Source organism: Tachypleus tridentatus, chromosome 10 (assembly GCF_004210375.1).
Source record: "Tachypleus tridentatus isolate NWPU-2018 chromosome 10, ASM421037v1, whole genome shotgun sequence".
Classification (NCBI taxonomy): Eukaryota; Metazoa; Arthropoda; class Merostomata; order Xiphosura; family Limulidae; genus Tachypleus; species Tachypleus tridentatus.
The window spans coordinates 192,862,732-192,886,243 of NC_134834.1; the positions used below are offsets into that span (position 1 = coordinate 192,862,732).

Genomic DNA, 23,512 nt, shown 5'->3' on the forward strand with positions numbered 1-23,512 from the left:
ACAATCCTTATAATATTTTTAAAGACAAGAGAACAGCTAAAATGATAAAAATATCTCATGCTAAAAAATCTATGGTCTAGGTTATATTATACAGATGCTCTAGTTACTTACAGTAAATCTATGGTCTAGGTTATATTGTACAGATGCTCTAGTTACTTACAGTAAATCTATGGTCTAGGTTATATTGTACAGATGCTCTAGTTACTTACAGTAAATCTATGATCTAGATTATATTGTACAGATGCTCTAGTTACTTACAGTAAATCTATGGTCTAGGTTATATTGTACAGACGCTCTAGTCACTTGCAGTAAATCTATGGTCTAGGTTATATCGTACAGACGCTCTAGTTACTTACAGTAAATCTATGGTCTAGGTTATATCGTACAGACGCTCTAGTTACTTACAGTAAATCTATGGTCTAGGTTATATTGTACGGATGCTCTAGTCACTTGCAGTAAATCTATGGTCTAGGTTATATAGTACAGACGCTCTAGTCACTTACAGTAAATCTATGGTCTAGGTTATATTGTACGGATGCTCTAGTTACTTGCAGTAAATCTATGGTCTAGGTTATATAGTACAGACGCTCTAGTTACTTACAGTAAATCTATGGTCTAGTTTATATCGTACAGACGCTCTAGTCACTTGCAGTAAATCTATGGTCTAGGTTATATTGTACAGATGCTCTAGTTACTTACAGTAAATCTATGGTCTAGGTTATATCGTACAGACGCTCTAGTTACTTACAGTAAATCTATGGTCTAGGTTATATTGTACAGACGCTCTAGTTACTTGCAGTAAATCTATGGTCTAGGTTATATTGTACGGATGCTCTAGTCACTTACAGTAAATCTATGGTCTAGGTTATATTGTACGGATGCTCTAGTCACTTACAGTAAATCTATGGTCTAGGTTATATTGTACAGATGCTCTAGTTACTTGCAGTAAATCTATGGTCTAGGTTATATTGTACAGATGCTCTAGTTACTTGCAGTAAATCTATGGTCTAGGTTATATTGTACAGATGCTCTAGTCACTTGCAGTAAATCTATGGTCTAGGTTATATTGTACAGATGCTCTAGTTACTTGCAGTAAATCTATGGTCTAGGTTATATTATACAGATGCTCTAGTCACTTGCAGTAAATCTATGGTCTAGGTTATATTGTACAGATGTTCTAGTCACTTACAGTAAATCTATGGTCTAGATTATATTGTACAGATGCTCTAGTCACTTACAGTAAATCTATGGTCTAGATTATATTGTACAGATGCTCCAGTCACTTGCAGTAAATCTATGGTCTAGGTTATATTGTACAGATGCTCTAGTCACTTGCAGTAAATCTATGGTCTAGGTTATATTGTACAGATGCTCTATTCACTTGCAGTGGTGAGTGTTTTTTTGTGTGTTTATTTTTTCACACCAAAAGCACTGAAACGTATTAAAGAAAACTGATACAAAGTACTCACTGTTTCTTTACTGGATGGATCAAAACTGTCACGGATAAACATTGATCCTACTGCCATCCCCATCTTCTTATTTACTAGGTCTACACACTGGCTCCATCTCACGCGATTAGCAGAGACCCCTAGCAGAACTTTCCGAAACTCCGATAGTTTCTGAGCGAAGTCTCCGTTCAGGTAAGGTATCATGTTGTTGACAAACCGCCATGTGGCGTAGTTATGAACGACGCTGGAAAGACGAATAATATTAAAGAAATAAATCTTTTTAATTTTTAGGGTTTTGTTTTTTTCTGTTTCAAGTATGGTCTGAGAAAGGCGGTATTGCACTTAAAATATTTTGTTTCCATAGAGAAATAAAGTATCATTCAATCTCACCAGGAGGTAAACTAGTTTATACAAATTGACAAGTTGGGAAAGGAAAAGAGATTTCGAAATTAAACCTATTTTGTTTTGTTTTTCATTCTGTACAGAAGTTAATTTAGGAACTTCCAATTTCTAAGTAAATTTAAACTCACATTTTAAGGAGCTTAAAAATCATAAAAAAAGCTATTATTTTCACGTGAAAACTACAAGAAAGCCATTAGTTCGTGTGCATCTCTTATCCTTAGCCTGAATATGGCTGTTTAGCAACCAACAATGTTAACACCCTATTACAAAATACTGATCATAACTGTTCTATTTAATCTACAGCCGCCTACATATATCACTTATTACCTTCGGGGTGTCTCGGATATGATTCGTCCCATCTGTTTGAAATACGGAAGTGCATAGGCAACGACTGGTTCGAATTCATCAATATTTATTGGGAGGATGGTATTGAGGTAGTCCAACCACGAAAACTAAAAACGAAAAGTAATTCATAATGACAAAAATTGTTTAGAACATTAAACATTAAATTATGAACTTTTTCATTAATTTCAGTCAAAATAATTTTCCAACTATTGTCCAACTTCATATATTTTACCGATTTTGATTAATAACATTTATTATTCAAATAGTGGCTATCAACACTTTTCACTAGCTATTAAGCTTTTCTGTTTATCTATTCTTTAATATTAATACACTTTACTCACTTCTGGAACAATATCCATAAGTTCCTGAACTGTCATCTTGTTATAGATGGCGCCAGCATCATGACGATCGGCCTCTGGTATTGAAGCCTGAAATTACAAAACAATTATCCTTAACTTTTTATTCTAAATTAAAATAAATTTCAAATTAATTTGTTTTATAGGATAAAAAAATGGATCGTTCATGATAACGCTGTTTTTAAATTATCTAATAATAATATAGTCACTATGATGTCGTTTTTTCGTATGTTTTTTTCAGTTTATCGGAAATTTGAAATTTTACTTTATTTATAGGGGGCAGTGTTTCGTTGTAACAAGCACGGAAGTTTCACGATTACGAGCAATGTTGTTATCGTATGTTACTTTCTTTACGTATTTTCAGTGAACAGGAGTAGCGATTCTACAGTTAAATAAATTAACGAATAAATAATATCTAAAGAAACAAAATGCTATTTTAAGGTATATATGTCATTACTTTTATTTAGTTAAAAATTCGGGACAAATTTGAACTATTAATATATTGAATTATAATTACATTGGCAAGCCTAATTTCAAAATTTAAAACATCTTCCATCTCCTGTTTAGCATACTCTTCTTCAGCTCCGAGTAGTACAGCGACCTCTACCATCAGTTTGTGATAAGCTTTTCTTTCCCGCTCACTGCTGTCTTTGAGGTAATATTCGCGACTTGGAAGACCAAAAGGCATTTGATCTAGCTGGAATAGAATAATACAAGCAAATTAGTTTTAATAATAAATTTAGACGCAAAGTCTTGGAAGCATTTTCACTTTGCAGGGTTTCCCGATTTTTTTTTTGTAAATAAAACAGTTAGATTTATATAAATTCTACTTTAAAATATAAAATAAAAGTAGGACGTGGTTTTAATTAAATATCATTATTCCGTTATTAATAATTTAAATAATGTTTCTAGAGTAAAATAGAAACTATGCTTGAAGCAAGAATAATGGCCAGGTAGTTAAGGCACTCGACACGTAATCTGAGGGTCGCGGGTTCGAATCCCGTCACACCACACATGCTCGCCCTTTCAGCCGTGAGGGCGTTATAATCAGGTCAATGTAGGTCAATCCCACTATTCTTGGTAAAAGATTATTCCAACAGTTGGCGGTGGGTGGTGATGACTAGCTGCCTTCCCCTCTAGTCTTACACTGCTAAATTAGGACGGCTAGCGCAGATAGCTCTCGTGTAGCTTTGCGCGAATTTCAAAAACAAGCAATCAAGCGTTGTAGCTATTCTTTGATAATAATAATAATAGCTTTAAGAAATGCAAGAAGGAAAATTGACACAATTTTATTCAAACTATTTTCAAGTACACTTAATTAATATTTTATATCAGTATTTATAGGGTGATGAATTTTATATTGTAACAACTTACAGATAGGTGAGGGTTGTATGTGACTGTCTACAGATGTGCCGTGTTTTTATGTAGTTAAAGATGATAAACTGTTGGTTTCGCGAAATGCCCTACGTAAAACATAACATGTTAGTTTTCGTTCCTTTACTAAATGGCCCAAACTGTTCCCACCTGTTTAAACACAAACTAAATAAATAAAGTGCATTTCTCTTAAGCAAGTTTTGTTAAAGACTAGAATATCTTACCTGCGATTACTTAATCACGCACGAAAAATACGTCAAGGATATCAGCCTTTTAATATGAGCCTTATAACGATATATAAAGTTTACGGTTGAATAAACTTATAGCTATGATATATAGTAAAAAAAAGTGTTACTGCGTTCACGATTGTACGTCAGGTTTGCTAGTGTTTATTAAAGAACGCTATTGTGTTTATGGTTATTTGTTAGACTGTCATGATATCTGGTAAGAAACATTACCATGTTTACAATAATGGGTCAGGTTTAATACGGTGTATAATAAGGAACACTGCCATGTTTACAATTACGGGTCAGGTTTGATACAGTGTACAGAGAACAACCGAAAAACAATTTAAATTGTTATGGTATTAAAGCTCAAAATAATATAAGTATGGATATGAATCAATATTTAGTTTTTACCTGTATAATATTAACTGAGGAATTCTTGTCGTCAGGACCAACCCACTGTTCGATTATAATTCCCAGGTCGTAATCGCCTCGAATGACACCTAATAGTTTCTCAATTGACCACGAGGGGATTTTCCATTTGCGATTGGTCACAGGCCAATCTTTAATTTTCTTCATAACGTCACGAAGAGGTTTGTCACCAATGGCGTCTATCTGGTCTGTAAACGTGAGAGTTTTTATTCCATTGAATATGTTAAGTGGTAACACAGAGATTATGCTTGCTTGATAACGTGAGAAATAAGAATTAGCCCTTTAAGTTTAACACTTCGCTTTCGTTTAATGCAAACAGAGTGATAAGTATTCAACTTTCAGTGGTGTTTTAAAGAAAAGTGTTATCGATTCTCACAAAAAACTTAACTGAAAAAAGTAATAACCACATTTAACGACCTCATATTTATTCCATCCAATCCCATCTCCTCTTCCAGATATTGTAATGTTACTCACTTGTCTTCATACAAGATTTGTAGAATGTTTTTGCTTTTATGGTGGCGCTGTTGTCGTAGGAATTTGCTGCTTCCTCCAAAAGACCTAAATTATTCAGTGAAATGATGGAAAGTCATTTTAATATTTAAATAAAAACAAACAAAAAGAACCTTGAGTTATAAAACATTGTCAAATATTCATCTGTGACAAAATTATTTATCAGATTAAATAACAAAAAAAAAGAGACGCTCGTTTTACCAAAGAAAACTTTTAACGTACGATATCATCTGACAGAGAACAGAATTATGAAAGTGAAAGAAGGTTTTGATTGGCTTTAAGTTTATTTCAGTTTATAGAGATGCTTTGAATGATATCCGGCTGTATATTTCTACCAATACAAATACAGTTCAAAGCCGTGTATCTAGTAGTTACGATTACAATAGACGAAAAACTATCTGAAACACACACTAAAACTCTTAGAATTCAGAAATTATAAGTTGACTGATAGAATTTTCCAGGTATTTTCACACACTGGTGTAGATTGAGAAAACCACTGTTTTATTTTACTACACCTAATGAGTACACGCAGTGAGTCACTAGAAGTACGTGTTTTAAAATGCCTTTCCTGTGATATTGTTCTATTTGATGCACTTACAACTGTGGTGAGTCTCTCTGTTACACAGCTAAAAGCGTCAAAATGTCAGTCAGTCATTGAACCACTTGTGATTTGTGATATTTTTGTATCTCATCTGCTCACTTCCTCAAGTGGTTTTATGACTTGTAACTTTATACGTGATTTGTTTATCACCTAAAGGTGTCTCTCAAATACCTTTGGAGAGTTATAATTTGATTGTTAAAAGTCTATACGAGTAAACAGTTTATACTGAATGTATTATATATATATTATATATCCGCCACATTCCTATTGTAAGTACTGCCACGTTTATGATGAGCAGATGTGGTGAAAATGATGGTAATACGTGCTACTGAGTTCTGTGTCTCTGTCGATCAAGGAAGTTGATACATTTGTAATTGGAAGAGAATGGTACTTTGAAAGTTTGCCAGTTTACCTTTAAGATAACATCTGAAGAAGAGTTAAGGCGGGAAGATAGTGTGAAAAGTAAACAGTATGAAATTTAAAAGGCAGACAAACAATAAGGAAAAGACTGAAGGCAGAGTCGAATTTTGTTAATTATATTTACTGAGAAAGCTCGGACTTATTTTTTATCTAAGAGAAAGGTTGCTGTGTTCATACAAAAGTTATTCATGTTCAGTAATATATCATTTAAGGCACATTCCTCGAATTAATTAACATCTTTCGTAAAGAGTTCCTCGCAAGTCCTTAACGCCGTACTTTCGTGAATGAAACTAAAATTGGTACTGACCCATCAGACTTCATTCACCAGGATTATCTAAATTATTCGATGAATTTTAATAAAATAGCTTAAAGAAAAACAAACAAAAGGTTGAGAAACGTGAAGTACTGTTTCGTTCACGTAAAAATATGAAGCTTATTCTATCATAATTATTTACATGTAAAAACAAGAATTTGGGCACTTTAAAATAATTTATCTCTACTTTGCTTGTAGTTTATAGGTTCAAAACTGTAGGCTTTGGGTAAGAGCGTAGATGTTGTTAGAATGTTTAGACTAGTTGGCTTCGCAAGTCAACGAATTTCACTCTGAGAAGCCGTAAAATATTTATTGTAGTCCTGTGTAAAAACAAACAAACATTTGTCTTCTACTTTATTTTAATGCACTAAATTAGCTTAGAAGTTCTGACAAAATGTTCGGGACAGATTTGAAATTCTAAATGACCTGGTGAAACGTAGAAAATAAAACCATGCGCATTAGATTTGAAACTTTTTGACACAATTCGTATCCAAGAGATTAGTGTTAGAAACAGTAATTCACCGAAACGTACATCCACTTTTAGCATGAAAGGTATACTTACTGGTTCTTCTATAGTACTAATATTACACTTTTAAAATATATGCCCATCTCTGCAGAAAACAACTGTTTTCGTCTCAGCATATCTGTTCTTGTTCTTCCACTTTCTCTTTTGTACTTGGAGTTTAAAGAAGAAGGACCCTCGTTCTTTATATATTAGAAAGGATTTTAAATAAATTGGATTCTGAATCGTCATACATCTTGATGTATCTTAAACAAAGGTGTGTGATGTGTTTGTTATATATAGTAAAGCCACATCGGGCTGTGTCCACCGATGGGATACGAACTCTTCATTTTACCGTTGTAAATCTGTAAACTTACCGTTGTCCCAGCGGGGGACTGAAACAAGGGGGAGGCTCATTCATTATAAATATAAATGCAGCCCGTCGTGTAAAGATAAAACATTTGGCAAATTGATTGGATGAATAAGTCCTAAATCTATTAAACAGATCTACGAATTTAACCTTCGTAAAAGTTGTTTTGTTTTTAACAACGAATTTTCCATAATGCAGCTACGCAGACTTCAAAATAATATTAATTATTTTTCCATTATGTAAGGATCAAATTATTATTTCGTTTACAACAACGAACATTTTTATTATTATTATATTTGTTATCTTTGGGTTCTTGAACGGTCGATTAGACTCTCACGTCGCGATTGGTCTAGAGAAATCTACAGCAAGTGGTTGTCAACATTTCAAACATATCGAAATGTAACCCGATTTCAATAAAAATGATTCACTTTTGTAAAAGTACATAGGATGTTTTATGAAAAAAACATTTGTACGTGATGGAGAAAAATAGATACCATATTCAAATTCCGCGTACACGAATTTCTACAGAACATGTAAACATTTCAAGCCAATAAATTCATCACAAGTTTCGTGACAAAGTAAAAATATTTTAATCACCTATCTAAAATCTTATTTGAACCCAGTTTTATTCGTGTAAGTACTTCGTTTTGTAATCGCTAAGTCACAGAAGGACAACAAGAACGAGCTAAGTAATCAATAAATTTAGATATAGGTTTCTAATTTCACTACCATACAACACAATTATAAAGAATTCCGAGGACTGACGGAATAGGCTAGACATATAATCAAACCTAACACTTACTCTCTGAACGATAATACCTTTTAGTATGATTTGTAACTCGTCTGCTAATACTTCAAATGTGCTTATACTACTCCTGTCTTCTGGAATCACGTGCCGCTTGTTCCACGTGCCACATGCATACTGGAAAAAGTCTTCACAAGGATCAGCTGTCTGGTCCATGGCCAATAAAAGAGAGGCCGCTAAAATTAGAAAAATCGTAAGATTCAGTTAAAATAATAAGTGACCATGATCAGTCGTGTACAGGGATTGTACGTATGTAATAAGTGATCATGATCAATCGTGTACAGGGATTGTACGTATGTAATACGTGATCATGATCAGTCGTGTACAGGATTTGTACGTATGTAATACGTGATCATGATCAGTCGTGTACAGAAATTGTATGTATGTAATAAGTGACCATGATCAGTCGTGTACAGGGATTGTACGTATGTAATAAGTGATCATGATCAGTCGTGTACAGGGATTGTACGTATGTAATATGTGACCATGATCAATCGTGTACAGGGATTGTATGTATGTAATACGTGATCATGATCAGTCGTGTACAGGGATTGTACGTATGTAATATGTGACCATGATCAATCGTGTACAGGGATTGTACGTATGTAATACGTGATCATGATCAGTCGTGTACAGGGATTGTACGTATGTAATATGTGATCATGATCAGTCGTGTACAGGGATTGTACGTATGTAATACGTGATCATGATCAGTCGTGTACAGGGATTGTACGTATGTAATACGTGATCATGATCAGTCGTGTACAGGATTTGTACGTATGTAATACGAGATCATGATCAGTCGTGTACAGGGATTGTATGTATGTAATATGTGATCATGATCAATCGTGTACAGGGATTGTACGTATGTAATACGTGATCATGATCAGTCGTGTACAGGATTTGTACGTATGTAATACGAGATCATGATCAGTCGTGTACAGGGATTGTACGTACGTAACACGTGATCATGATCAGTCGTGTACTGGGATTGTACGTATGTAATAAGTGATCGTGATCAGTCGTGTACAGGGATTGTATGTATGTAATATGTGATCATGATCAGTCGTGTACAGGGATTGTATGTATGTAATAAGTGACCATGATCAGTCGTGTACAGGGATTGTACGTATGTAATAAGTGATCGTGATCAGTCGTGTACAGGGATTGTACGTATGTAATAAGTGATCATGATCAGTCGTGTACAGGGATTGTATGTATGTAATAAGTGATTATGATCAGTCGTGTACAGGGATTGTATGTATGTAATAAGTGATCATGATCAGTCGTGTACAGGGATTGTATGTATGCCAATTTCGTAACCCCAGTCATGTTTGTAACCCCAGTCATGTTTATTAATTCCGTAACCCCAGTCACGTCTGCCGGTTTCAGAACTTCCTGTACACAAAAATACTAAAAAGCTGTTCACACTCCAGGGGAGAGGGAGATTAAAGCACAATATCAATCAACCTTTTTTTTATGACAACCGAGATGAAAGTTAAATCAATGTTTTTCTTACGGCCACCCAGAGAAAAGTTGAATCGATTGTATTCTTGAGGCCATCAAGGCAAAGATTGGAAAAATCAACGTTTTCCATCCAGAGAAAGATTAAATCAATGCTTTTCTTATGGTTACTCAGAGAAAGACAAAAACTGCACATACACATTTTATAGCAACATTTTAAAATTGTTTGTTTTGAATTTCGCTCAAAGTTACACGAGGACTATCTGCGTTAGTCATCCCTAATTTAGCAGTGAAAGAATAAAGGGAAGGTAGCCAGTAATCACCCTTCACCGCTAACTCTTGGGACGACTTTCTTACCAACGAATAGTGAGATTGATCGTCACAAAATAATGCCCTCACGGCTGAAAGGGCGAGCATGTTTGGTGTGACGGGGATTCGAACCCGCAACATTCAGATTACGAGTCAAGATCTATAACCACCTGGCCATGCCGAGCCCACATTTTAAAATATAAGGTAAACAAACCTTCTCTTCTAATTGGATAAATTTCACTTATAAACTGTAAATAATTCGATTGTTTAATCTTACTGAAAAGTGTTGGGACCCGGCATGGTCAGGTGAGTTAAGGTGTTCGACTCGTAATCTGAGGGTCGCGGGTTCGAATCCCCTCTCGCACCAAACATGCTCGCCCTCTCAGCCTTGGGGTGTTAAAATGTGACGGTCAATCCCACTATTCGTTAATAAAAGAGCAGCCCAAGAGTTGGCGGTGGGTAGTGATAACTAGCTGCCTTCTCTCTAGTCTTACACTGCTAAATTAGGGACGACTAGCGCAGATATCCCTCGTGTAGCTTTGCGCGAAATTCAAAAACAAACAAACAAAAGTGTGGGATTGAGTGGACACTCCATAACCTGATCTTTAAAATATGTATTTTAAAATCAAGACAAATACAAAACGTCTCTGTAATAAAAGTGGAAGCCCTTTCATTCCTTAGTGGAATTAAAATTATATATATATATATATACATTAGAATATCTTTGGTTTGTTTATATTATGAACTTTACTTGCTTGGTAACAGTTTCGCAGCTTTAACACTGCCCTTCATTCAACTTATATCAAAATAATACATATAATCTTTAACAAAGTCATTCCAATCTAGTACAAATATCCTAGAAATATTCTATATAATAATTATATACTGTGTAAAATCCATAAACAATTAATTCTTATGAGTAATAAATAGGTGTCCCAGAAACATAAGCCCACAAGTTATTTAAATTATATTTAAAGCAACCAAATTTCCTTATAAAATAGCTTTCACAAAAAAAATATTTTTGTTGATTATGACAAAACCAAAACAGAAAATAAAAATAATGATTCTTATAATGAGCCACGGATTATGAACAAACCCAGTATTCCAAAAATTGTTTAATTTCAAAGTCTAAATTCAAGGAAGATCTAGTGTAACGTATACTTTGATCAACGTATATCACTGGGTTATACTAGTTTCGGAGAATTCCACTCCTCTTTAGTAACTCTGAACACGAGTTAATCAAAGAGAGATAAGCTTGACCTGTAAAATCACAACCTATCAAACATATAACGTGATTTCTAGTCACTATGGCTATCCATTGTATAGGTTTTTCTCACAGTGACTACACAGCACGTTCACACCAGCAGTATGTTTGAAGATGTAGAAGGGTTCTGAGCATGTTAATTACTGGACTCTGGCACTATTACTGGACTCTGGCACGGCTTTGTAATACGAAATCTATGGTAGTTCATTCTAAACTTTAATTTTTCTGTTTGGCCAACGTAACTTTCGCCACATTTTCTAAACTGCAACAAATAAATATGGTTCTTAAGGCTGCAAGAGAAAACATAATAGTTGCATCCGTATTTCTAAAGACACTGGTAGAGTTAACATGTTAAGTTCTTATACTACCCTTTTGTTTATTTTCGGTATTTTGTATATAAGAGAGAAAATGGTTGAAGGTTTTCAGGTTATATTCAACTTAAATAACATTAATGTTACTTGGAAATCTTCTCATAGCATTAGATGTACGTAAGTAAAGACTTGAACTTTATATCATTAATTTGTAACCTAGGAGTATATGTAGCAATGTCTAATAACACTGCAGGCTGATGTTGTTTGGTATTAAACACAAAGCTGTACAAAGGGCTGTCTCTGCTCTGCCAACCACAGGTATCGAACCCGGTTTCTAGCGGTATAAGTCCACAGGTGGCCTTCAGGTCGATGTTTAGATTTTGGATGTAATTTAGCGCGAAATATACAATTGTTAATTAGATCCTCTAGACAATTACCGTTTAATAAAAACAACAACCTTTATTTATTTAACTTACAAGCTACATGATTTTCTCTGACATTGTTCATGTTTCTTTGTCACATATTTTATTCAATTTATATTTTTTACGTTCTCTTATTTTTGCTTACCTGTTTTAACACACTCGGCAGAAAGACAGACTTCATCTGCAGGAAGAAAGCGTAAAAAATAATTTTTGTCTTTATTTCTGTACAATAATCTATCACGAACTGAGAACGTCAAGACAGCTTAGTCTAAGGACTGGAAATCTTTAACTGGTTTAAACTGGATTTATATATAACAAAAAGAAGTAATAATAAGTGAAAATAACAGCTACTGCACTAGAAAATCGGTTTAGTTCAGACTGATAAGCAAGAAAGGCTCAAGTTTCATTCAAAAAACGTTAAATCAAGTCAAACTGTAACGAAGTTCCTTTATTATTTCTCCGAGGCAATCAAAAACGAAATTCTTAATATAAAATGTTTGTTTCAAAGTTTACAAAAAATAGTTTAATATTCTGATCCTAAACCAACACAAGGCAATGTAAGAAATAACAAAACATATATAAATCAACATGTATGGTACCAGCCATTTAGAAAAATTAGAAAATTCAACAATTTCAAAAATCACTAAGAAAAACAGCACATTTTTTGAATTCAATATCAAGTTATGTAGATATCTTCCCACTGCTATGAGATGGAATGTGTTTCACTGCACATAAAAAACTCAATAAAGAACATGAACTTCATAAATCTCTTTTAAAAAAAGCGCTTTTGTGTTTTGCGTGCCAGCCGTAGGTTTCCAAACACAGAATAGTCACGATGACATGGAGATAAATCTTATCTTGAACATTTTGTTACGGGAATCAAGTATTGGTTTCCAAACACAGAATAGTCAATGACATTGAGATAAACCTTCTCTTGAACTTACGGGGAATCAAGTATAGGTTTCCAAATACAGAATAGTCACGATGACATTCTTGAACATTTTGGGGAATCAAGTATAGGTTTCCAAACACAGAATAGTCACGATGACATGGAGATAAATCTTATCTTGAACATTTTGTTACGGGGAATCAAGTATAGGTTTCCAAACACAGAATAGTCACGATGACATGGAGATAAATCTTATCTTGAACATTTTGTTACGGGGAATCAAGTATAGGTTTCCAAACACAGAATAGTCACGATGACATGGAGATAAACCTTATCTTGAACATTTTGTTACGGGGAATCAAGTATAGGTTTCCAAATACAGAATAGTCACGATGACATGGAGATAAACCTTATCTTGAACATTTTGTTACGGGGAATCAAGTATAGGTTTCCAAACACAGAATAGTCACGATGACATGGAGATAAACCTTATCTTGAACATTTTGTTACGGGGAATCAAGTATAGGTTTCCAAACACAGAATAGTCACGATGATCTGGAGATAAATCTTATCTTGAACATTTTGTTACGGGGAATCAAGTATAGGTTTCCAAATACAGAATAGTCACGATGACATGGAGATAAATCTTATCTTGAACATTTTATTACGGGGAATCAAGTATAGGTTTCCAAATACAGAATAGTCACGATGATATGGAGATAAACCTTATCTTGAACATTTTGTTACGGGGAATCAAGTATAGGTTTCCAAACACAGAATAGTCACGATGACATGGAGATAAACCTTATCTTGAACATTTTGCTACGGGGAATCAAGTATAGGTTTCCAAATACAGAATAGTCACGATGACATGGAGATAAATCTTATCTTGAACATTTTGTTACGGGGAATCAAGTATAGGTTTCCAAATACAGAATAGTCACGATGATATGGAGATAAACCTTATCTTGAACATTTTGTTACGGGGAATCAAGTATAGGTTTCCAAACACAGAATAGTCACGATGATATGGAGATAAACCTTATCTTGAACATTTTGCTACGGGGAATCAAGTATAGGTTTCAAAATACAGAATAGTCACGATGACATGGAGATAAATCTTATCTTGAACATTTTGCTACGGGGAATCAAGTATAGGTTTCCAAATACAGAATAGTCACGATGATATGGAGATAAACCTTATCTTGAATATTTTGTTACGGGGAATCAAGTATAGGTTTCAAAATACAGAATAGTCACGATGACATGGAGATAAACCTTATCTTGAACATATTGTTACGGGGAATCAAGTATAGGTTTCCAAATACAGAATAGTCACGATGACATGGAGATAAACCTTATCTTGAACATTTTGTTACGGGGAATCAAGTATAGGTTTCCAAACACAGAATAGTCACGATGATATGGAGATAAACCTTATCTTGAACATTTTATTACGGGGAATCAAGTATAGGTTTCCAAACACAGAATAGTCACGATGACATGGAGATAAATCTTATCTTGAACATTTTGTTACGGGGAATCAAGTATAGGTTTCCAAATACAGAATAGTCACGATGATATGGAGATAAACCTTATCTTGAACATTTTGTTACGGGGAATCAAGTATAGGTTTCCAAATACAGAATAGTCACGATGATATGGAGATAAATCTTATCTTGAACATTTTGCTACGGGGAATCAAGTATAGGTTTCAAAATACAGAATAGTCACGATGACATGGAGATAAACCTTATCTTGAACATTTTGTTACGGGGAATCAAGTATAGGTTTCCAAATACAGAATAGTCACGATGACATGGAGATAAACCTTATCTTGAACATTTTGTTACGGGGAATCAAGTATAGGTTTCCAAATACAGAATAGTCACGATGACATGGAGATAAACCTTATCTTGAACATTTTGTTACGGGGAATCAAGTATAGGTTTCCAAATACAGAATAGTCACGATGACATGGAGATAAACCTTATCTTGAACATTTTGTTACGGGGAATCAAGTATAGGTTTCCAAATACAGAATAGTCACGATGACAAGGAGATAAACCTTATCTTGAACATTTTGTTACGGGAAATCAAGTATAGGTTTCCAAATACAGAATAGTCACGATGACATGGAGATAAATCTTATCTTGAACATTTTGTTACGGGGAATCAAGTATAGGTTTCCAAATACAGAATAGTCACAATAACATGGAGATAAATCTTATCTTGAACATTTTGTTACGGGGAATCAAGTAACAAATACAGAATAGTCACGATTGATAAATCTTATCTTGAACATTTTGTTACGGGGAATCAAGTATAGGTTTCCAAATACAGAATAGTCACGATGACATGGAGATAAATCTTATCTTGAACATTTTCTCACGAAAAATCTAGTAAAGGTTTCCTAACATGAAACAATCACGATAATACGTAGATCACACTTTTCTTACAATTTTCATGTTGTGATTATAAAGCCAACGTCCACTTCCACAATAAGTTAGCTTTCAAGTTAAAGTATTCATAGTTTTCAACTGCATGACTTTAGTTAGATGTGGTGTTTTCTGTTTCATTTTGAAACTTAGACTCACCTGTGATCCAATCCTTCTCATCTACCTTGAAACTAAGACTATTTTGTACTTCCAAACACTTGATCTTAAAGGCATATTTTATTATAAACTTCAAAGAAATCCTGTTTAAAACAGTTTGCACTCCTTATGAGTTTGACATAAAAAGACCAATTTAATGTTTGTAAATATTGGTTTGAAATGCTTCCTTTCTCGTGGGTTCGAGTCGCAGTCACACCAAATACACTCGCCCTTTTAGCCGTTGGGGCGTTATAATGTGACGGCCAATCCCCCCACTATTCATCGGTAAAAGAGTAGCCCAACAGTTGGCGATGGGTGGTGATGGCTAGCTGCCTTCTCTCTAGTCTTACACTGCTAAACTAAAGAAGGCTAGCTCAGATAGCTCTCGCGTAGCTTTGCGCGAAATCCAAACCAAACCAAACCAAACCAATCCTTTCTCGCGTTGTCCTCTACCGTGGCCCCCCCCCCTCGCTAGTACAGCGGTAAGTCTATAGATTTACAACGTTAAAATCAGAGGTTCGATTCCTCTCGGTGGGCTCAGCAGATAGCCCGATGCGGTTTTGCTATAAGAAAACACATGTACACACACACACCTGCACCGTGGCAAACAATATCTGTTGATCGTACTCACCTGCACCGTGGCAAACAACATCTGTTGATCTGTTGTTTTGTTATCCTATCTCATGGCTTTCTTTTTGTTTGCTATGACAATCAGTATCTGTCAACTGGTGTTTTCTTTCTTATTTTATCACTAGTCTTTACTTTCTTCTACCATGACAACCATTGCGTAACATTAAATGTTTTACGTCTTTTTCGGTTGTTTTTAAGAGTTGTTGTGTATATTGTAGTTTGCACTAACAAAACCTTTAGCATCTTATGTAGTGTAACTGAACATCTTCATAGGTAATCGCTGACCAGCTCCTCTCATTACACTATGTAACAAAATGTTTACTTTTTCTTGTTCCTGGGCAGAAAGTGTTATTTCCCAATTGCTTATGCCTAAAGTAAATGGAGAAGACCTATTTTTCTCTTCAAACTTTGGTTTTATGACTTAGAAGCGTACAGCGAAAACATAATGGGAGACTATACTTGGGGTCTGATACATGAAAGTGATTTATATTGCAGTCAGAAATCTTGAAAAACTACTCACTTCTAAACATTTTTGTATAACTTTAGTATAAATACATGTAAATCTTGATTCATATGTTGTTTTATTCAGACCTTATGTAAATGAAAATGTACAAATTTGCCCGTTTTTACACAGAAAATAAGTTAATTTCTAAATTTCATTACCCAAGTCACAAAAGCAAAGTTTGAAGAGAATAATGGCCATTTTGTGTACTTTTACAACATAAGCAATTAAGAAATAACACATACTATCCAGGAACAAAATTTGTGTTACTTAGTGTAATTTTTAATATAAACTGTATCCGCGACTTACCTGATCTATACAAATTTAATAGCACTTGTTAGTTGTCTGGATCTTAACCAAATTTGGTATGTAGATTCAATAGGTTCATGGGGGGGTGCATACGTATTTTTAGTTGTGCATTTTACGTTTTGCAATTTTTATTGGCGTTTTAGCATTTTTTTACGGTTACTTCGCCCCCTTTATATGGATCTCCACCAAATTTGGTATGGAGGTTCATTGTGACCGTGGGGAGAACATATTTATTTTGCAGTTTCATTTAAGGGAAGCAATTTTTCATAACCTTTCATTAGTCATGAACATTTACATAACTTCTGTCCAGGGGATGACGGGTAGTACTCCAGCTAGTTATTAACACTTATAGTAACAACAAATAAATTATCAAATTATATAACTCGCAGGACGTCTCCGTATCCCTCAACAACAACAACATTCGAATGCCGTGCACTCCACACCTATAATATTTAACTTCGAAACAGATACAAATATAATTTTAAGCCATAAAAACTGTCACTTAGTGTTAACTTGTAAAAGTTTGCACGAAAGGCACTTACTGTTTTATGAAACTGTTTTACTATAACGTTTTTAATTTCTAAATATTCCATCACAAAGGTTTGTTTGTTTTTGAATTTCGCGCAAAGCTACTCATGAGCTATCTGCGCTAGCCGTCCCTAATTTAGCAGTGTAAGACTAGAGGGAAGGCAGCTAGTCATCACCACCCACCGCCAACTCTTGGGCTTCTCTTTTATCAACGAATAATGGGATTGACCGTCACATTATAACGCCTCTACAGCTGAAAGAGCAAGCAGATTTGGTGGGAAGGGGATTCGAACCCGCGACCCTCAGATTACGAGTCGCACGCCTTAACACGCTTGGCCCCAGTAATGTCATCATCACCCGGTATTCCCAAGTAGTCACCCTCCCAAGTACTAACCGGGCCCGACGTAGCTCGGGTTCGGTGATCGGACGAGAACCGGCGCTTTTCCACGGAGTATGAACGATGACAGTTAAAACAATACACATACTCCCCGTTGGGGAATCGAACCCCGGTCTCCCGCGTGATAGGCGGGAATACAACCGAGGACCAAATACTGTAAATATCAGACTATTCTATTTTCCTTTTATTTATTAGCTTCTTCAATCGGTTTTGTGATTTCAATATATAATTGTAGAAAATCTACAACAAACGTATTCAAATACTTGTGTTTTATCTTATAGCAAAGCCACATAGGGCTATCTGCTGAGCCCAACGAACCCCTGATTTTAGCAAAAATGGTCTATCGGCCGGGAATCGAAACCGTAATAAATCAGAATCCTATGTGAGCTAATAGAAATGTGAAGACGAAAGGCAACTCGAAATATATAACATTTTTAATGCAAGAGATGTAAAAACAGAATATTGATTCCGTACACAACAACGGGATTGTGGACGCTGTTCAGCCAGGCATTACTTACAAAACCAGAGGCACTGATCAGAGTGTACATCATTAGCACTGATCATATTCTGTTAGCGATTTTTATTGTTACCTTGCAGCGTTTTTGATCCCTCCAAAAACTAATCACTTCTAAGTTGGGTTATATTCCAAATATATACCAAGTTTCGTCTGAATTCACTGAGCTGTTTTCAGCAAATCTTGCTGAAACACATACAAACACCCAGGGGTAAAAACATAACCTCTGTCCATCTTCATTGGCGGAGATTATAAGTAGGATGCTTTTCTTGTATCGCTCCACGAGCTTCTTCGTACCAGCTTGGTAAGATTCAAGTATGATGTCACGAATCCAGCTGTGTAGAGCCGCTTCAGAACAATTACAACGATATATATATATATATATATATATAAGTTATGGGAGGTTAAATTATGGCTGTATGTCAGATGACAAGCCATGATTGATTTATGTCTGATTTATGTACATAACACGAAAGATTAAAATATCAAAAACGAAATAAATGAAAAACCTCACCTTTTATCTTGGGTCCACTGACCGCTAAGTAAACAAACACTGTACATAACCCTAGAAGAAAAACTATGGTCAAAAGTAAGTATCTTTCTAGACGTGTTCTGCGACGAAACACCGTGGGATCGTTCAACTGGACACTGATGGTACCCATGTCCATTCGGAGAGCCTTTTCTGAATCATCTGAATTCATAGGATTCTCGGTGATGTTCAACTTCTGTTTTTCCCAGTTTGGACGAGACACGGTGCCCGAAACAACTCCAGTTCCTTGACGTTGCAATATTGGCGACAGGTCCACTGTCTTGCTGGGAGAGGTCCGCTTTACTGTCCGGCTGGTATTTCCGTTTGCTAGAAGCTCGTCGTCAGATTGTGGTGGAGAAGGATGACTGGATGGTTCCTCGTTTTGTTGCGGTGGACTGAAAGCTGGTGGAGGCATTTGTTTCCTGTCTGTATTGTTCGATATGCTGTTGAAGTAAACTTCTTTTATACCATAAATCGGTCTCTCTCTGCAAAACACGAACAATATTATCACAATGAAATTACAGGCTTGATTGGGAACTATATACAGATTAACACTCAATTTTAAGCCTAAACATTTCGGTACATATATTTCAGCGTTTTCTTTCAAACATACCGGGTTCGTTCTCAGTGATTCCCCCCCCCCAGTGAGACAGTGTTTCGATACTCGCAGTGGGCAGAACATAGATAACCATATGTGTAGCTTTGTGCTTGATAACAAATAGACAAACAATAAGGTTAGTTCTTACCATCTCCGACTAAAATCATTTAGTTCCATTAAGTGTATCTACTTACCTACCTAGTCAGCATACACTACATAGTCAAAAGCATGTGGACACCCGACTGTCACATTCATACGTGCTTGTTGAACATCTCATTCCAAAACCGTGGATATTAATATGGTGCTGGTCCTCCCTTTGCTGCTATAACAGCCTTCACTCTTCTGGGAGAGCTTTTCACTAGATTTTGAAACATGGCTGCATTAGTGAGGTCGGGCACTGGTGTCGGGCGAGAAGGCCTGGCTCGTAGTTGGCATTCCAACTCACCCCAAAGGTGTTCGATGGGGTTGAGGTCAGGGCTCTGTGCAGGCCAGTCATGTTCTTCCACACCAACCTCGGCAAACCATGTCTTTACCGACCTCGCTTTGTGCATGGGAGCATTACCATGCTGAAACAAAAAAGGGCCTTCCACAAACTGTTGCCACAAAGTTGGAAGCACACAATTCTCTAGAATGTCATTGTACGCCGTAGCATTAAGGTTTCCCTTTACTGGAACTAAAGAGCCTAGACCAAACCATGAGAAACAGCCCCAGACCATTATTCCTCCTCCAAACAACTTTACAGTTGGTACTGAGCATTCAAGCAAGTATCGTTCTCCTGGCATCTGCCAAATCCAGATTCGTTCGTCAGACTTTCAGATAGTAAAGTGTGATTCATCACTCCAAAGCACGCGTTTCCACTGTTCCGGAGTCCAATGACGGTGTACTTTACACCACTCTACTGCGCATGATGATCTTAGGCTTGTGTGAGGCTGCTCGGCCATGGAAATCAAAACTCATTTCATGAAGCTCCCGAAGAACAGTTCTTGTACTGACGCTGCTTCCAGAGGCAGTTTGGAAATCGGTAGTAAGTGTTGCAACTGGACAGACAATTGTTACGCGCTACGCGCTTCAGCACTCGGCGGTCCCGTCCTGTAAGCTTGTGTGGCCTACCGCTTCGTGGCTGAGCTGTTGTTGCTCCTAGACATTTCCACTTCACAATAAAAGCACTTACAGTTCACCGGGGAAACTCTAGCAGAGCAGAAGTTTGACGAATTAACATGTTGGAAAGGTGACATCATATGACAGTGCCACGTTGAAAGTCACTGAGCTCTTCAGTACGACCCATTCTATGTCAATGGTTGTCTATGGAGATTTAATGGCTGTTTACCTGGGTGCGGCTGAAATAGCCGAACCCACTAATTAGAAGGGGTGTACACATACTTTTGGCCATATGGTGTAAGTGCCTAATGAGTTCGAAGCTAAACTTATTATTGTTAGAAAACAGTGTTAAAAAGTCATAATTGACACAACTGATGTTTTCGAAATTGGTCCTATTCGTTCTTAGTGTAGAAAAAGTGGATTTTGTATGTTAATTCTACGTTATTACAAAAAGGTCGGGCCCGGCATGGCCAAATGGGTCAAGGCGTTCGACTCGTAATCTGAGGGTCGCGGGTTCGAATCCTCATCGCACCAAACACGTTCGCCTTTTCAGCCGTGGGGGCGTTATAATGTGACGGTCAATCCCACAATTCGTTGGTAAAAGAGTAGCCCAAGAGTTGGCGGTGGGTGGTGATAACTAGCTGCCTTCCCTCTAGTCTTACACTACTGAATTAGGGACGGCTAGCGCAGATAGCCCTCGTGTAGTTTTGCGCGAAATTCAAAAACCAAAACAAACAAAAAGGTCTTCTCAACTCTATTCATGTCGTATAATGACATTATTCGATTTTCTGATATATACGAAGATTTCTACTGCATTAGTAACATCAAACGAGACATGCAAGAACCCGAATATTAATAGAATATATATACAATTCACATCATATAATTAAACCCTCAAGCGATTTTAAAGTTGAGAGTGATACAGAAACTTTAATACGAAATGGCATCAGTCTATAATTACAGTTTAGCTGCAGGTGACAACCCGACAGATTTATCATGAAACTCTCACAATATCTTTATCTCACTCTCTATTTGTCAAGGAAAATCGATGTGTCACTTGTTATCAACAAAGTTAAGCGATTAAAGACGTTTGACAAACAGTTCCCAGACGTGACGCAGTGAATTAGTTATATAGGAAACTTATGAAAAGCATGGATTACATATACATATAAACTTACACACACATACATATATATCAGTAATTATATATATATATTATTGTTGTTTTTATGTCGTCGGTTTCTCGACTGTGAGTTTCGAGATTAGGAAGTATTGTTGGAGAATATGAGCAAGCAGACGTTAGCGACATCTGACGAGTCTTACCTTGGAAGTTTTTGCGGTTTCTTAGAAGCTACTGATCATGAAAAGAATACGAAATGCTACTAGTTGGTTTTGTCAGGGAAGCTACCATTCTTTTATTTATATCGCTTTTATGTAAAATAATATTTTGAGTTTCAAACAAACATTTCGCACCAAAACCAAGTTCTCTTTCACGATAAAGTCATAAATATATTTTAAAATCAAAGTAACGTGGAGTAAAAATTTTGAAATAATCTACAGCTGTATTGTTGTTTGGATACTTTCATGTCATGAAAACGAAAATAATTCTTTATGTTCAGAAAGAAATGCAAGTTTCCAACTTCCTTGTTTATCAGCTAGTTTCTGTCTTAGTTTAGGATATTTTTGTAAATAAGTTTTTAAAGTGTTTACAAGAAGAAAGAAAGAGAACTCGACGAAGATGTCTGCCTCAGCGCTCGTGCTGGCTCTCGGTCGGCCTTTCAAACGTGCTCGCCCTTTCAGCCGTGGGGGCGTTATAATCCCACTATTCATTTGTAAAATAATAGCCCAATAGTTGGCAATGGGTGGTTATGACTGGCCGCCTTCCCTCTTGTCTTTCACTAGCATAGATAGCTTTCGTGTAGCTTTGTGCGAAATTCAAACCAAACCAAACAAATCGTATCTTAAACCAAATGTTGTTCAAAGATTCGGTTTCCGTGTCTTAGTTTGGTTTAGTTTGAAAAGCTACACGAGGTCTATCTGCGCTAGCCGTACCTAATTTGACAGTTTAAGACTAGAGGGAAGGCAGCTAGTCGTCGCCATCCACCGCCAACTATTGAACTAGTCTCTTACCAACGAATAGTGGGGTTGACCGTCACATTATAGCGCCCCCCTCTCCGGCTGAAAAGACGAGCAGTTTGGTGCAAAGGAAATTCGGATCCGCAACCCTCGGATTAAGAGTCGAGTGCCTTAATCTCTGTATCTTAAACCAAATATTATTATAAAATAATAAAAAAGTCAGATGAAAAGAAGATATAATTAATATATAAGACCCGAAGAGTTAAAAAATAAAAAACGACTTGTTTGTTTATATATACCATTCACCACCAGATCATCCATTGTTCTTAAAGCTCTAATGTTTATACACGTTGTAAACCATTTTGGTTCATTAACTTTACACTAGGGGAATTTTATAATCTTTTTATTGTAACATTTTTATGATCGTTAAATCGAAATTCATTACGTGTTTACTTTTTTATTGAGAATTTTTATTCTGATATTCAAATTTTACTTCCAGTGTAATTGTATTCCACAAGGAGTAAGATTACACTGCTTAACTGTTTATCCTTAATTTTCCATAATTTCTCTTGTAGTTGATAAAATATTTACTGATAGGAACATCAGCAGGAATTCCATCAAACAGGATAATGTTAATTGGATAATTGTACATTAACTTTCAACATTTCTTTAAGATGTATAATGTCAAACTCATATTACTGGTATTGGTAGTTTCAACCTGAAGAGCACAGTACTCGTTCAGAGGCTAAACGGTCAGATACGAGGCTTCAAGGACATAGGAATAATCGTTTCTAATTTTGAGCTACTGATCAGAAGGAAGGTAACCAACTAGCAGCACCCGCCGTTAGAAAGATTTTTGTCAGAGATTGACTCCCTTTTATAATGCGTCCACTACTAGCATTGCTGGGCGAATTTGGCAGCATTTGGACTTGGGTCTTTGACCTTTCGATACGCAGACCAGTTCGTAAATCATTAA

At 36.0% G+C, this 23,512-nt stretch overlaps 1 protein-coding gene and 1 pseudogene across 4 annotated transcripts in view; both read right to left on the reverse strand.

Annotated features, from left to right (window-relative positions):
• LOC143227864 (neprilysin-1-like) overlaps window positions 1–23,512 on the reverse strand; it is a 75,243-nt gene that overhangs the window by 19,565 nt on the left and 32,166 nt on the right. For 3 of the 4 annotated variants that reach the window (XM_076459215.1, XM_076459213.1, XM_076459214.1), the window contains exons 2-10: window positions 18,750–19,249; window positions 12,018–12,053; window positions 8,117–8,278; window positions 5,056–5,139; window positions 4,564–4,769; window positions 3,069–3,248; window positions 2,537–2,623; window positions 2,178–2,302; window positions 1,470–1,692 (exon numbers count right to left, since the gene is read on the reverse strand). In XM_076459215.1, the coding sequence (XP_076315330.1) occupies window positions 1,470–1,692; window positions 2,178–2,302; window positions 2,537–2,623; window positions 3,069–3,248; window positions 4,564–4,769; window positions 5,056–5,139; window positions 8,117–8,278; window positions 12,018–12,053; window positions 18,750–19,179 (1,533 nt within the window). In that variant the 5' untranslated portion in view covers window positions 19,180–19,249. The remainder of the gene's footprint in view (window positions 1–1,469; window positions 1,693–2,177; window positions 2,303–2,536; window positions 2,624–3,068; window positions 3,249–4,563; window positions 4,770–5,055; window positions 5,140–8,116; window positions 8,279–12,017; window positions 12,054–18,749; window positions 19,250–23,512) is intronic. The other variant, XM_076459216.1, reaches the window with a different exon arrangement.
• LOC143231245 (5S ribosomal RNA) lies at window positions 17,670–17,789 on the reverse strand (annotated as a pseudogene).